The sequence below is a fragment of the Nymphaea colorata genome, chromosome 7 (genome assembly GCF_008831285.2).
Source record: "Nymphaea colorata isolate Beijing-Zhang1983 chromosome 7, ASM883128v2, whole genome shotgun sequence".
Lineage (NCBI taxonomy): Eukaryota > Viridiplantae > Streptophyta > Magnoliopsida > Nymphaeales > Nymphaeaceae > Nymphaea > Nymphaea colorata.
Window position 1 is genome coordinate 6,516,110 of NC_045144.1, and position 15,888 is coordinate 6,531,997.

At 40.6% G+C, this 15,888-nt stretch overlaps 1 protein-coding gene across 5 annotated transcripts; it reads right to left on the minus strand.

Moving 5' to 3' along the window:
• Positions 1-610: 610 nt before the first annotated feature.
• On the minus strand, positions 611-15,836 carry LOC116257904 (protein root UVB sensitive 3). Of its 5 annotated transcripts, none has more exons than XM_031634925.2 (15): positions 15,604-15,836; positions 15,395-15,452; positions 14,059-14,118; positions 13,899-13,937; positions 13,760-13,822; positions 13,109-13,165; positions 5,522-5,585; positions 5,052-5,135; positions 3,819-3,901; positions 3,612-3,741; positions 2,297-2,389; positions 1,657-1,795; positions 1,542-1,582; positions 1,089-1,276; positions 611-933 (listed from the first exon to the last, which is right to left on the minus strand). In XM_031634925.2, the coding sequence occupies exons 1-15, from the start codon at positions 15,699-15,701 to the stop codon at positions 835-837; spliced, it is 1,296 nt and encodes a 431-aa protein (XP_031490785.1). In that variant the 5' UTR covers positions 15,702-15,836; the 3' UTR covers positions 611-834. The 5 variants fall into 5 exon arrangements, 4 of the variants coding, with proteins under 4 accessions (XP_031490785.1, XP_049934746.1, XP_031490787.1 ...); XM_050078789.1 differs by lacking the exon at positions 15,604-15,836 and adding an exon at positions 14,201-14,819 and having other exon boundaries at positions 15,395-15,456; XM_031634927.2 differs by lacking the exon at positions 15,604-15,836 and having other exon boundaries at positions 14,035-14,118; positions 15,395-15,450.
• Positions 15,837-15,888: the final 52 nt, after the last annotated feature.

Consider the following 15,888-nt stretch of genomic DNA (forward strand, 5'->3'; position numbering starts at 1 on the left):
ATGGGCCGCTCATATCAGTTCTGAGCTGGTGACTCTACTGCCCCTCAACCAAAAAATTCTGGCTCCACCACTGGCCAAGATGGAAACAAAAGGGACACTTCAATTGTAATATATGGAGAATGAATGTCATGTCGTTCATAATAGCCAAAGAGCCTAGTGAATGTTTATCGAACTTTTGGACACCCTCCATTTCTTGGTTCCCTTCTAGTGGATGCTTCTCTAATTATTTCTTCAACATGATTTCCTGCATTATTATTTATTTTTCTTCTCATGACATTTTGTCATAATGCCTAACTATTTGATAAACTAGTCTATGTTGTCTTCTTCAAGCTACATTGTCCTTTTCACTAATGCAAGTGGACTCTCCAATGCAATTGATGGATTTGTCTACCGTGGAACTTGTTGACTATTTACTGAAACTCTACCTGGCATGATATTTATTGGCAAGAGATGTCATATAATATGCGTTGAGTGAAAAAGCACAAGAAATGTGTTGTGATGGGTTGAGAGCATTTATTAGGATCCATTTATTTTGATTCATGGGTAATATGGGAAAAGATAGTTTAAAAACCATGCTATATTTTGTAGTAATACCACAACCGTGTAAAAATTGAGCTAATAATTTTTTTTTTATGGTTTACACTATACAGATGATATAAATGTACTATTTCTCAATTGTCAAGGTGAAGTTGTTTCAACAGCTTTGCAACAATCAGCAATTTCAATTGTAAAAATCAATACTTTGATGCATAAAAATGAAAAGCTAAAAGTGTACCAATTAGAACAATGATTGCAGGTTCGTTTATCTAAGTAGAGTTGTGGCTAATGTGAAAATCAGCTACTCTTCTCAGTGGTGGGATTGCACTCCCAGCTTGCTCTATAGACAACTGCAGGGGCAAGAAGCCGCTCAGTGTTCCATCCTGAAGCCTGTAACTGCAAGCAAATGCATAAGACCATTGAACTTTCAGGGAAGAAAAAACTGTCAAGAGGTGGAAGCAGATGCCCTATGAATCCAAATGCAAATTACAGTTCTTCTCTAGACAGCGTGAAATAAAATAATTTGTTATGTATAAATGCTAATGACAAACCTTGGACATAAAGATGGAATAATTCTTGTCAACCCAAAGATTGCTCTCCGCTTGGGCATGCCTACCAATACTAAGAAGGTGTGCCACCACAAGTGCATGGATATATGATTGCAAAACATCAGCAGCAGTCGAATCCTTGTGTATAATCACACAGATTATTCCATTCTGCTCCAGCAGCAAGTACTTTGCTGAAAAATATATATATACATATATATATATATATATATATATATATATATATATATATATATATAACAGTTGTTAGATGTACTTTGCTGAAAAAACAAACAGTTGTTACATCAAGTTACCAATAAGTTAAAGGAAGAGGCAAATGAATGTAACATGAATATGTAAAGCAACTTAGTTGGCAGAAAACTCCACATGCAACTTATTTTACTATGTAAAAGGTCCAACTCTTCAGTTACATGCAAATGCTAGCTCAGAGACAACAACCTTTCCCATGACGTGAACTTGGTGATCTCGCTAACTCCAGCCTGTTGAGTGATGAAGTCAGTGACAACATTACCAAGAACTTGAGATGGACATTCAAGGAAGAGTTAAGACCAACATTTCTGAATGCTTCAAGGTTGAAACCCTCACGCCCAGGTGGATTTTTCTGCATGGAAGTTCAGCTGTCTTTGATTTCCACAAGCAGATCCATGACGGGATAACATGCTCCATCACTGAAACCTGCTGGGGAGACAAAACTGACCAATAATCCAACAGAAATAAATCCAGATATTAGATGAATGAAAAGAAGCTAACAAAAACCTCAGTAATTCAGCCATGTAAAATTTCGCAAGCTAGGTTACCAAAACCTATTGGACACAAGTCAATCGAGACCCTAAAGGACTAGTAGGGAATAGGTGGTTCAAGTCTGCCCAAGTCAGCATGCAGGTGTGTGGATTGGAACAGTGCACATCTACATTTAGGCAGGGATTTGTCAGATGACCAATGACTAAGTCAACTATTTGACTAGTTGGATCAACTAGTTGCAGGTTTAACAACAGAAGTCGGCTGATAGCCAACTCAGCTAACTAGTAAGACTAGTCGATAGACTAGCAGGATTGTGGAAACGACAGTCACAAGTGAATAACAAGCTTACTTAAATAATTGGACTCAAAGGCAAGATACAACTTCCATGCTTTTTTCTTTTCATTTCTAAATGATATTGAAACTGTGAGAAAAATAAATAAAATGAGTTTCACCTTGACCAGTTTCCATGAAATATTTCAGTAATATTGAGCTCCTTTCATCATTTAATGTAGTCAGTGAAAGGGAGCAAACTGCTTTGTAATTGGCTGTATCCAACAATGAAGTTAAACAATAAGTTTACAGATCATTAAAACCAAAAAACACAGCCGAACTAATGCCCAGCATTATACACAAACAAAAATAATCAAAATAGTCGTTGATTCTAATATATGAGAATAACTATGAGGAGAAGCCACACATGTGCTAGGGTCTCTCAATTTAGAATCCACTATCAACAATCTCTAAGAAAAATAAAGGCAACAAACTACTCATAATTGGCTGTATCCAACGGTACCAATAAGTCTACAAATCATCTAGACCCGAAAGCACAGGTAATGTACGGAATCATAGACATACAAAATAACCAAAGCAGTCAACTCTAATGTATGAGAATAACCACTAACAAAAGGCGAGCATGCACTAAAGATGCTTAAAATCGATCAATTTCCATAAAATCCCTAAGATAAATAAAGCTCATGGCATTGATAAAACAAAACTTCAAGCGATTATGACACTAGCTAAAAGGACAAATAATAGAAAAAGGAATAGAAGAACAGAAACCAAACAGTATTCATGCGTGATCTGACTAACAACATGCAGCAGGAAGAATTTGGACAGACCAGCTATGAAATCTGTGTAAATTGGATCACTCTAACATACTAAAGCATACCTTCATTGATGTCCTAACAGATAATATCAAGATTTCCTAGATAATCTGTACTTTTTAAACTATTCAATTTCCAAAAGGGCTGGAGACTTGATGAGCCAAAGAAGCCACAATTGTTTCCTGATTTTTATTTGAGAATTGTATAATCAGCATATAGAAATTCAGTTTCACCACAGAAAAGGAAAGTTGTATGATTTGATTCTAGACACTCATACATAAAAACTTTGAGGTCATGTGGAGACACTCTTATAGAAGGCAATACACATGGAAGTCTATTCACCCTTTGCACAATAAAACCAACGATCTGCATGCCAAAACCTAGTCCAACTAAATATTTCTCTTCATGGGTACTTCAGTATTCAATGCAAGCAATACCTCTGTACCTTTACATGATTAATGTAATCCCTGTCTGGTGTTAATATTAAATGCCAAATGTCAAGAGAATACAAGTTTGTAATAACAAATTTCTGTTCCACTTAGCAATAATGATTTCACATTAAAATCCAAATGCAAAATTTAATTGAAAGCATAAAAATTTCAACAGTGCCGATTATAGTTTCAACTTTCAAGAAGTGTTACCTAGGATAAAGGAAATATCTTACCATATAGATGAAACATAGTGAGAGTGAGAAATGAAAACCAGATGGCAACAGGATGCCCTATAGTAGCATGAGCAAGAAGCATTCCCAACACCATTCCCACCATAGTTGCCACAGTCTCTTGACTTCCCTCCTGCCCATATTCTGATGTAAGGTACAGCTGACAGTGAAGACAAAAATTTCCAAAAGGATCCTAAAACTATAGGATACCTTCGCAGAAATGTCTGCAGCATTGTTCTCTAAAGAAAAATGTTGCGTTAAAGCAGCTCGGGTAGCTCCACTTGCAACTCCAGCTATGTTGGATAGATCGATGGAGGGAAATAATAAAATTCAAAGTTAAATCTGATGGAGCTCTGCGACACATATGAACGATAATGTAGAAAACTTAAATAGAAAAATGTACCCTTTATTTCTTAAAGCATGATCAGCATGACATGGAGATCATCATTTAACAGACCAAGACAATGTGGGCAATGCTGATAAAAGGAATGTCTATCTAATCTAATACTTCCCTATTCCTAATATCTATCTTCCTGTTACATTTTACAATTCAAATTCATAGTGAAGCAGATAGTAGCAGTCTTGACAAATATTGTTAATATAATCATGAAATTACATCAAGGAAAATGATAGGCATAACTCCATTAGCCATTTCTAAAATACCAAATCTATTCTAGTTGAGCAACCTACGGAAGTCCTCTAATTACTTCTGCCAAAGATATTCAAATATCTTTTAAGTAGCCTATTCTTTTGCATCCATCATGGAATTCTTTCTTTGTTAGTCATTGATTCCTTAGTCAAAATAGTGAGTTTTCGTGACATGAGGTTGTCTGTAACTGCAACAACCATGATATTAGGTGCATGACCATCTTAGTCATCAAGTTTTTTTTCCTGAAATCAGCTTAGACAGACAGAGTGAGAAGCGTGTCACTCTGAATGTTGTTGATGAAGGGGTTTCATTTTTCTAGTATTTTAGGAGAATGCTCCACCTACTTATTCGGGTTAATGATTTGGTGCAGGAAAAGCTGTGCTGATCTTGAGTTTCCAGTTATACATACACAATACAGTACAGACACACACACACACACACACACATATATATATATATACGTCAAGGGCCATAGCTGGTTCATTTACCCACCTAACCTTGTTAATGGGCCATTAACAGACCAGGTGGGCAGGATTGTCACCCACCACATTGACAAGCTCTAACAAAGATGGTGAACTGGAGTGTGGCCATGTAGCATGAAGAGCATATAAAAATATCTGAAGCAAAAAGGCTATTTCTCGTCAAATAATTCTGGCTCAAAGTTGAGTCTCAGCAAACATGACATATTGCACGGAGTTTCATTGGAGCAAGACCTTCATTATCTATGATAGAATTTCACACAGCAAAAATAGGTTCCTGCCAATTTCAAATCAACAAAAATATGAAGAGCTTACTAAAAGATCTGGATATGCTCCCCAAGCAAACAATCACCACAAATGCTGAGGGGAAAATTGGAGAAATCAGGTCCATCAGCATTCCTGCAACAACATTTGAATTGTTTCTTTTAGTCTACATGGATAATTAGAAAAATGAGGAACAGTAGCCAAATGCTGACAACCACATTACATCAAGAAGGGGATTCTCTGAGGGAATCATCCAGCTTTAAATAGTAAAAGCTTAAAAGTAAATAAGATTTTTAAATGTTGATAATAAATGTCCAGAGCCAAGGCAGCAATATCTCTAACATTATTTTAAAAAAAAAAACTAGTGAAGGCAAGCAATTAATACGATTATTACATGGTATAAAAGATTGACAAAAAAATCATCTTGAAGGGAAATAATTGTCCATCATTCAGCCATGTCAAAAATTGAAATAGCATCTCTCATGCAAAGAAAATGCAAAAGAAGTGTGCAAGAGAAATACCAAGATCATTCATAAAGTCAGCAGCCAAGCGCCATGTTTTGGCATTGGCATCAAGTTTTGAACCCTGAAGTTAATAATGTACAGAAAACATAATCAGTAACACTGAGGGTGGAAACAATCACAATAAATTAAATATACAGGAATATTTTTTTAATTAGGGAAATACACAGCATCAATGGACATGTAATGAAATATGTTAGAATATGTTGCTGTGGGAACCGGATCCATTCCTGGACCCGGTTCTATGGGGCGCGGGTACCGAGGCGGGCTCGGTACCCTAGGCGGCTTCTCCTCTCTCCCTCTTTATATTGTCACTTGTGTTTAGTGTTGAATTAAGTGAAATATAATTTTCTCTCTCCTAGGGTTGCGGTGTGCCCCTAGGTCAGAGCCTCCCCGTGGTTTTTCACCTCTTTCTGAGGTTTTCCACGTAGATTGTGTGTTCGTTCTCCACTCTCTCTCTGTGTGGTTCGTGTTTCTACATGGTATCAGAGCCAGCGGAGTTGGAGAAGCGTTTTTTCCAAGGATCGTCAAGTTTTTTCGTCGCCCGACGCCGTTGAAGTTCCGGCGCCGCTGCTGCCCGTGTGACGTCGCCCTGCTTTGCCGCCGCTGTCCTTTGTTCCGCCGCCGCCGTCCTCTGTTCCGGCGTCGCTGCTGCCCTTGTGACGTCGCCCTGCTCTGCCGCCGCCGTCCTCTGTTCCGCCGCCGCCGTCCTCTGTTCCGCCGCCCTCTGTTACGCCTCCGCCGCCCTCTGTTACGCCTCCGCCGTCCTCTGTTCCGCCGCCCTCTATTACGCCTCCGTTCGTCCCGTTCTTTGTTTCTGCCACCGTGGGTGGCCTCTGTGTTGCGCCGTCGCCTGCTTTACGTTGCCTCTGCCTCATTCCAGCCGCCGTCGCCGCTGCCTCCTTCCCGCTGCTGTGCCTCTTGTTGCTGTGTGCTAGTTTGTGATGGCAGAAGCGATGGGGACTCAAAAAGATGCCGTTCTTGACACGGGCAGCGCCTCCAAGACTGAGAACGTGCCGCTCCAGGTCACCTCCATCCGTCTGACCAAGGACAATTACCTATCTTGGTCTGCCGCTCTCGAGATTGGGATTACTAGCCGTGGGCGTCTCTCTTACATCACTGGCGACAAACCTGCGCCCATTAAATCTGATCCTCAATGGGCGACGTGGGCGTTGGAGGACAGCCAAGTGAAGGTGTGGATTATCAGCTCCGTGTCATCCGATATTCAGCCCCTCATTCTGCGGAAGCCGACCTCTTTTGATATGTGGACTGTGCTTGCAAAGATGTATGGTCGCAAGAAGAGACATTTGCGCACCTATCAGATTAAACGCAGTATTTACTCTCTGACACAGGGTGATTTGTCTGTTGCTGCCTTCTATGCTGCCCTGAAGACCAAGTGGGAGGAGTTAGATTATCATGTGACTGATGAGTGGACATGCGGTTCAGATCATTCCCTCTACTGGGAAAAGGAATGGATGGACCGTACGTTTCTGTTTCTGGGAGGCCTGCGGGATGAATTTGAGTCTATTCGTAGCCAGATTCTTAATGGTGATGAGATTCCGGGGATAGAGGAAGTATATGCTCGTGTTGAGTCTGAAGAACAACGTCGCCAGGTGATGCATCTTGACACCGGTCATGGCCCTTCTGCCTTTGTCAGCCGTGCCTCAGGGACTGGGCAGCGTCCTGCCCGACATTGCACTCATTGCCACAAGTTGGGGCATTCGGTGGATTTCTGTTGGGATCTTCATCCCGAGAAGAGACTGGTCAGAGGTCGTCCTCCCTCTGGCAAGCGTAGCCCTTCTGTGTCTGATTCCAGTCAGAGCAATTCTTCTAGTGGTGCAAAGTCCAAGTTGTCCCCTGCTCAACTCAAGGAGCTACAGGCGTACATCAGCCGTCTATCTACTACCCCTGAGGAGTCCTCCACGTCTGAAGGGGCTCAGCTAGCCCAAGCTCTCGTTGCCTCGACTGATCAAGGTAACCCTTCTCTTGGTGATTGGATTGTTGATAGTGGAGCCACTCACCACATGACAGGGGACTCTAAACTCTTTCAAGAATATCAACTTTCTTCTGGCAAGCAACGCGTGTCTATGGCAGATGGGTCTTCTATCTCTGTGGCTGGGAAAGGGAGCTTGTCCCTGTTGAACAAATACCGTCTTCACAATGCCCTGCATGTTCCCAATATTCCTGTCAACTTACTCTCTGTCAGCAGTATTACTAGAGAATTAAACTGTAATCTGATTTTCTCTGCTGATCATTGTTCCCTGCAGGACTTGGTGACGGGGAAGAAGATTGGGATTGGTTCGGTTACTGATGGGCTCTACAGGCTGCCGGTACAAGTTGCTTCAGCATTGATTTCTGCCACGAGTGGTCACTTGTCTGGTGTGAACGATAGATCTACTGTTCTGCGATGGCACGAGCGTCTTGGACATCTACCCTTCCAGTTAATAAAGAAGTTGTTTCCTCATTTGTTTGCTTCTGTCTCAATTGACTCCTTCGCTTGTGAAGTGTGTCAATTGGCTAAACATGTCAGGGCTTCGTACCCTATTTCTTTGAATAAAACCACTCATCCGTTTGCCTTAGTTCATTCCGATGTTTGGGGTCCTTCTGGAGTACCCACGTGTGGTGGTTGTCACTATTTTTTGACGCTTATTGATGATTACTCTAGATGTACGTTCGTGTACTTGTTGCGAGAACGTAGTGAGGTTCCAGCAGTTGTGAAAAACTTTGTTGCCTTTGTTGAGACTCAATTCCATACTACTGTTCAAGCTTTCCGTACGGATAATGCAAGAGAATATGTCTCCCAATCCCTTGATGAATTCTTGAAAGGCAAGGGTATTGTTCATGAAACCTCTTGTAGTTATACCCCTCCTCAAAATGGTATAGCTGAACGTAAAAATCGTCATCTATTGAATGTTACCCGGGCCATTATGTTCCAACGTCATGTCCCGAAGCGGTATTGGGGTGATGCACTTCTCACTAGTGCACATCTCATTAACCGTATGCCTACTAGGGTGTTGGATGGTCAGTCTCCTTATTCTACCCTGTGGCCCACTCAGAATCCGTGGCCTCTTACTCCTCGTGTCTTTGGGTGCAGTTGTTTTGTGCATAATCATAGCCCTACTCTCAAAAAACTTGATCCCCGGTCTATTAAAGGAGTTTTCCTGGGGTACTCTTCCACTCAGAAGGGGTATAAATGTGTGGATCCCACTACTTCCAAAGTGTATGTTTCGAGGGATGTCACATTTCATGAACATGAGTCGTATTTTTCGGTGAATCCTCTTCAGGGGGAGTGTCTTGGGAACAAAGGGGAAGCGTATTCCTCTAATCAGCTAATTCAGTTTATGGAGTTTTTGGATTACAAGGTTAGTCCCAGTGTGATTGACACGGTCACGGTCAGTAATGAGAAGGGCAGCCATATGGAAGGGGTCACGGTGGATGCTCAGCCCATTGTTGCCCGGGATCACTTGTTTGGCCAGGTTTATGTCAGAAAGGAGAAAGCTACAGTGGAAGATGTTGGTGATGAGGATAGAACCAATCCCAATCCTGTGATCTCCCCGGATGACCCAAGTCCATCGAATGAAGAGCTCCCCATTGCTGTGCGCAAAGGCACCAGGTCATGTACTTCTCACCCTATTCAGAGATTTGTTTCTTATGCTAAGCTCAGTACAAATTACAAATGTTTTATCACAACCTTATCCAAAGTTGTTATTCCCAGGTCGGTGGATGATGCTAAGGATGATCCCAAGTGGTTAAATGCTATGACAGAGGAGATGGGTGCGTTAGCTAAGAACAAAACATGGGAAGTTGTTGATATTCCTAAGGGGACACACCTAGTTGGCTCTAAGTGGGTTTACAACGTGAAGTACAAACCTGATGGCACTGTAGATCGATATAAAGCTCGTTTGGTTGCAAAGGGGTTCAGTCAGAAGTATGGAATCGACTATCTTGAGACCTTTGCCCCTGTTGCAAAGTTGAAGACCGTGAGGGTTATTCTTGCTCTTGCTGTGCACAGGAAGTGGCGCATGGACCAGCTTGATGTTAAAAATGCGTTCTTGAACGGCCATCTGGAGGAAGAAGTCTATATGAGCATGCCTCCCGGGTATGTTCAAGAGGGAAAATGTTGTCACCTCAAGAAAGCTTTGTATGGCTTGAAGCAGTCGCCTAGAGCTTGGTTTGAGAGACTAAGGATCGTTATGAAGTCTACTGGGTACAAGCAAGGAAATGGAGATCATACCCTATTCATAAAGCAGAGAGGTGGTCTGGTGAGTCTTCTCCTTGTCTACGTTGATGATATGATTGTCACTGGCAGTGACGAAGAAGAAAACAGAAAGATGAAGGAGAGATTATCTAAGGAATTCGACCTCAAGGATCTGGGTAAGCTGAGATACTTTCTGGGGATAGAGATTGCTCGATCAGAGACAGGGCTGGTTATGAATCAAAGGAAGTACACTCTTGACTTACTAAAGGAGACAGGCAAACTTGGTTGTAGGCCCTATCTTACTCCTATAGAGTCGGGAACTAAGATAAGTATCAAGACGGGCACTATTCTGGATGAGGAAGGAAAAGGGCGATATCAGAGGCTAGTAGGTAAGCTTATCTATCTTACTCTAACTCGCCCTGATATCACGTATGCGGTAAATGTGCTAAGTCAATTTATGCATGCTCCCACGGATTGTCACTGGAAGAGTGCAGAAAGAGTGTTGGGATATCTAAAGAATGACCCAGGAAAAGGACTGTTGTATACTCGACAGGACAAACTTACCATTGAGGGCTACTCAGATGCAGATTGGGCAGGTTGCACTGACACAAGGAGGTCTACTACAGGGTATTGTATCTTTCTTGGAGGTAACCTAGTTGTTTGGAGAAGTAAGAGGCAAGAAGTATGTTCGAGGTCTAGTGCGGAGGCTGAGTACAGGGCTGTTGCAATGGGGGTTACAGAGATGCTGTGGCTGAAGATTCTTTTGACTGATATTGGTGTGGAATTGGGAGATAAAATGAAGATGTACTGTGACAACAAGTCTGCGATTAATCTTGCCAATAATCCAGTTCTACATGACAGGACCAAACATGTGGAGATTGATCGTCATTTTATCCGGGAACGCATTGACTCAAAGGAGCTGATTCTGCCATATATGAAGTCTGAAGATCAAGTTGCAGACGTCCTAACTAAAGGGCTTTGTACTTCTTCATTCGAAAAGAATGTTAGCAAGCTTGGCATGTTTGACATGTATGCCAAGCTTGAGGGGGAGTGTTAGAATATGTTGCTGTGGGAACCGGATCCATTCCTGGACCCGGTTCTATGGGGCGCGGGTACCGAGGCGGGCTCGGTACCCTAGGCGGCTTCTCCTCTCTCCCTCTTTATATTGTCACTTGTGTTTAGTGTTGAATTAAGTGAAATATAATTTTCTCTCTCCTAGGGTTGCGGTGTGCCCCTAGGTCAGAGCCTCCCCGTGGTTTTTCACCTCTTTCTGAGGTTTTCCACGTAGATTGTGTGTTCGTTCTCCACTCTCTCTCTGTGTGGTTCGTGTTTCTACAAAATATATTGAAGACAATGGAATACAGTGAAAGACAGCATCTAGTTCTCTTTGAAACAAGGAAAATGACCATCACATGAACTCAGACTTTCATCTGAACTTCTGTGCCAAGCAAGGGATTCCAAATGCAGAGACTAAGGAGGATTCTGAGGAAGCAAAGTCTAGCAGAGGTGAGCAACAATTCTTATTGGTGACACTTTCACAGATGAATATAAAGCAGAGCAATTAGGGTGTATGGTACTTGGACTCTGGGGCAGTAACCCATGTCAGAGACTCAGAGATGATGTTAATGAGCTCTCAAACTTTCATTTTTATTCTGATAAAGGCAGTATTGTGACTGGAGCTCTCAGGCTATTGTATTTTTATTGGAGGATATCCAAGTATCATGGAGGAATAGAAATGTTGCTAAGTCAAATACTTAAAACAAACCATCAATCTATGGCTGCTGGCACAGCTAAATTCAGATGGATTAGACACTTGTTGAGCGAGCTAGGAGAATCTAGCTCAAGATCGCCATTGTTGTACAATAACAGTTATCACAGTCACACGAAACATTGAGATAGATCAACACTTTATCAGGTAAATGCAAAGAGATTGGGTCGTAATATATTACAACTAAGAATCAAGTGACTGATCTATTCGCTGAATGGCTTACAAAGCACTGTATTTGGTATTTAAAGAGCAAGTTGTCCATACTTCCAAACCATATACCACTTGATGGATGCTAATAAGACACATTGGATGTGGATCTAGCCAAGATCGGAACATGATGTACATTGGGCAGATATCTGTGGATATACTTGTAATTTATTCTTGTACTTAAGGATATTTTTAGCATGTGTTTATCTTGTAACAAATAGTATACTTAAATAAAATTAGGTCAATCATAGCCCTGTCTCTCTCTTTGCCTCCTCAGTGTTTCTTGAGGACATAGACAGGGGCAGCTATACTTCTCAATCTAGCAGTTCAAGTGATAAAAAAGACTATCTGAGGCTGTTAAGCTTTATTTTTAGGAGAAATGTTCATTTGAACCAATTCCTGACCCATAAGAGAACGTCATGCTTTCACTTTCTTACATGGAGAAGGCATATTACAACAAGTCGATAACTGTCAAATGAAGGCCTACATCACCATTGCTCAAAAGCCAACTACGTGAGAAGCTTTTGCAAGAAGACAGACTCTGACACGAGGCTTGTACTTCAGAGTTGTCAGGGAAGTTGCGCCACACATCAGGAAATTTAGAAATTTGACTCTTTCTTTTGGGATTAGAAGCAAAAGATTGACATATTAGAAATGTATCATACATAGGATATTACCTTAATTAATTGTGTTTTGTTTGGTGCAGTTTATGAGTGCAACTAGATATCTCTGCAATCTTGTATTCCTCAGCTTTCACCCATAGCATTTGATCCACAAATGCATAGACAGTAAATCTTCCCCATATCCTCTCCAAGTTATTGCTTTACCGATCGAAGGAACTTCTCCATATGGTATCCTCATGGTACAACTAAGGGTCAACTTACCATAATCAGACTGACTAGTGTAACCGTACTTGATTAGTAGTCGCATAAAAGCAAATACTAATAAAATTATAAATCACATTGAATAAATCTGATAAATGGCATCTTAAAATCCAGTCTTGCGACCTGACAATATCGTTTTACTTTTTATATAGTACAATATATCACCCATTATAATTTTTTGCAGAAATTCCTAATTTCATGAATTTTCTACTTTCATCAGAACAAAGATTTTTATGTTGCCACAACATAGATTCATTCATACATTCATTTAATGGGGCCAATAGACATGGTTTACTACATGCATTTTACAACCTTGGTACAACCATGTTTACTTCATTCAAGTAAGATTAAAACACCCCTAATGGATTGGCATAACAGGCCTCAATAATAGTATCTTTACACAGATGCACATGCTTGCACCAAATACAGATATGGTGTAAAACATTATAAGAGGATTCTTGATGCAGTAGAGAATGCTGTAGGGACATCATCACACAACCATGCAACACACTCAAAAGTACAGCTATTACCTGAAAAAAAGTGAACAAGATTCCTCCAAGCATGCCAGTGAAATCCCTCAGGAACCACTGTACTTGTCAACAGACTAGCATTGTTATCACAAATAGATGAAGATAAAATCTGGTAGAAATTGAGGAACTATTATGCGTAGTTATTTAAGGAAATTTAACAGGATGAGTACTTGCTGCACTAATAGGATAATAACTTAACGAAAGATACACAATATGTTCAATAGATCAAGTAATCCATGCTGCAGAGAGGCAATTAGCCAATTACAGTTCCCAATAAATACATTTAAAAATCATAAATCCAATGTTTCAAACAGCTTCTGAAATGAATGAATTGCTTTTAACAAGTAAAAAATATAGAAACCGTGCTGCACAACAGTTACATCTGACAGTTAAAAAAGATAACTCTGTCAAGTATCATGACTTGCTTATACCTTAACTCATCTACAATTTGTAACTTTACCATGACAACAAGGAATAAAACTAGAGGATATAAAATGTTGTTCCAGCAAACACTGTGGTATCCTATAGAAGTATTAAAGTCATCTTCCATATGGTTGCCGCTTTGAAACTCTAGCATTTGTATACACAATAAATCCAACGATAAACAGCAGATGAAAAATCATGAATACAACAGAAGAGAGATCTTATCACCTGAAATGTAGCACCAAGGACAGTGGCCTTTTTCTCACCAACTCCAATAGCACTTAGCAATGCCTAATGGAAATCCGTGAATTAGAAAACTATCAAAAATAAAACAAGAACTGAATATACAGTAGAAAACAGCAGTTACTTGGGTGGACAGCATGCATCTTATATAGGTGGAAAGACCCTGGACAATAGCAGAAAAAGAATTGATTAAAAGCTCACAAATGCCAAAAAAGATATAACCCTTATTTCAAAATTTAAAAACAGTTTATGGTTGTCACCTTTATTCACTTGTTGCCTATTACCTGCAAAGTGTCCCAAACTTGGAAAGGGACATAATCAGGAGTAACACTGCCTGGAAAACCCTGAAATACCCATCATAGAAACTCAGTGCAGTATATTTATATATAAGCAAAACAAGCCAAAGACAAAGGACATGCTTACTACCTGCTTAACCGACATTGTAGGCTCTAATGGTTCACACTTGCAGGTTTACATGCATACCGACACACATGCACACATAAATACATAGATCTTCACTGTCATAATTACTAGTCTAAATCAAGGTTGTAGTATCACTATCATCAACTAGACCTTATGCCATGCATACAGGATCAGCAGTAGAAGTCCCATAGTCCTGTTTCTCCATGGTCTTGGTAATCCCAACACATCATCTCTATCCAAACTTGTTCTTACATCGACTAGGTTAGTATTCATGAAAAAAACCAATGGCCAGGTGATGTTAGTGACCTCAATCCACCTGTATATATACGGCCAGGTGCCATTGTCTGTTTGTCACTTGCTCATTTCCCAAAACATTTTATCTGTCATACATAGGGTTTATCTTCCCATAATCCAACATAAACACTTAGCAGACTGATAGTTTTATTAGAAGTTTCCATCTCAAATGAAACTGATTAGTGATATCTTCATCAGCAACTGCAGATATTAGCACCTTATAACAGTGATTGTTATTCTGGCACAAAGTAGCGGCAAAAAGGAAGTGACCTGGGGATCTTCAACATGACCCAAGACCGAACAAGCAAAAAGAAATCAATACGATTTCCTGCAGAAAAGAAAAAAGGAAACCAATTTGACGACTCATCTGGAAGGCTACTTGTGAAATATCAAAGAGATCAGAAGAATTTTCTTTAAGAAGTTTGCAAAGGCTAGGAACCATGTTAGCAACAATCTGTTCGTCTTCACCATTTCAGTTGGGAAAGATTAGTATTAGAAGCAAATACAACTATACAAACACAAGGATATGGAAATCACATCCAGCTACAAGTTATGGTTTCGTACAATAGAAATAGAGCTTTTGTTATTTGCTCGTTAAGGGAAAAAAGACGATGGTGGTAGTAGTAGTATAGTAGTAGTAGAAGAAGAAGAAGAAGAGAAATAAGTAAAACAAGAAATAGTATGGGAAGACCATAAAATCCTGAATCTACCATCAAACGTACGGGATAAACCAAAAGATTCCGATTTTTTACCATTAAGCAAATGAATTACGGAAAATACGAGAAGAAATTTCCATTCTATTCACGTTAAGGAAAAAAGTGAACGTTTAATTTGAGAAAAGAAGCCTTAGCAATTCAAGAAAAAATTAAGGGAAAGAACCAGAGGGAAAAGCTTGGTCTTTACCTCGGGAACGAATGCCTGACCGATCCTCCACCTCGCCTCGCTGAACCGATCGGCGTTCCTGCATCCGACACGCAATGTAACTCAAGTGCTTCAGGGATGAATTATCAAGGAAAACATCACGACGAAATTAGCAGGAAAACAAAAAGGAAGAAGAAGAATCGTAAAGAAGAGTTAAAGAAAAGGGTGAGGCATGAGAGTCGGAAGCTCGCCTGCGAAGAGAGAAGGAAGATGACCTCGCGCTTAAAGTGGCAGTCCTGGTGAAGCTCCTTGATGAGCCAGTCCACTCGATCATGGAGATCTCCGCCATGTTCGACCGCTCGCCGCCGCCGTCGTGGCGATGCAATTTCCGGCGTTTATTCCAGTCAAATTAACGTCATGGCGAAGATAACGCAATTTTAACGCGTTTGAATTGGTTACACCAGGGTCAACACGCCCATCTCGACTTGGCTCTGCCCGCGCGACACCAACGGCCAAGATTAAAACTGATCCGAACA

Bases quoted from the DNA above. Each gene is read 5' to 3' on its own strand.
- LOC116257904 (XM_031634925.2), bottom strand. From the start codon at position 15,701: ATGGCGGAGATCTCCATGATCGAGTGGACTGGCTCATCAAGGAGCTTC. The intron at 15,453-15,603 runs GCGAGCTTCCGA...TGTCGGATGCAG, and splicing joins TCTTCCTTCTCTCTTCGCAG to GAACGCCGATCGGTTCAGCG. The intron at 13,166-13,759 runs GTGATAAGATCT...TGACAAGTACAG, and splicing joins TCCTTGGTGCTACATTTCAG to TGGTTCCTGAGGGATTTCAC.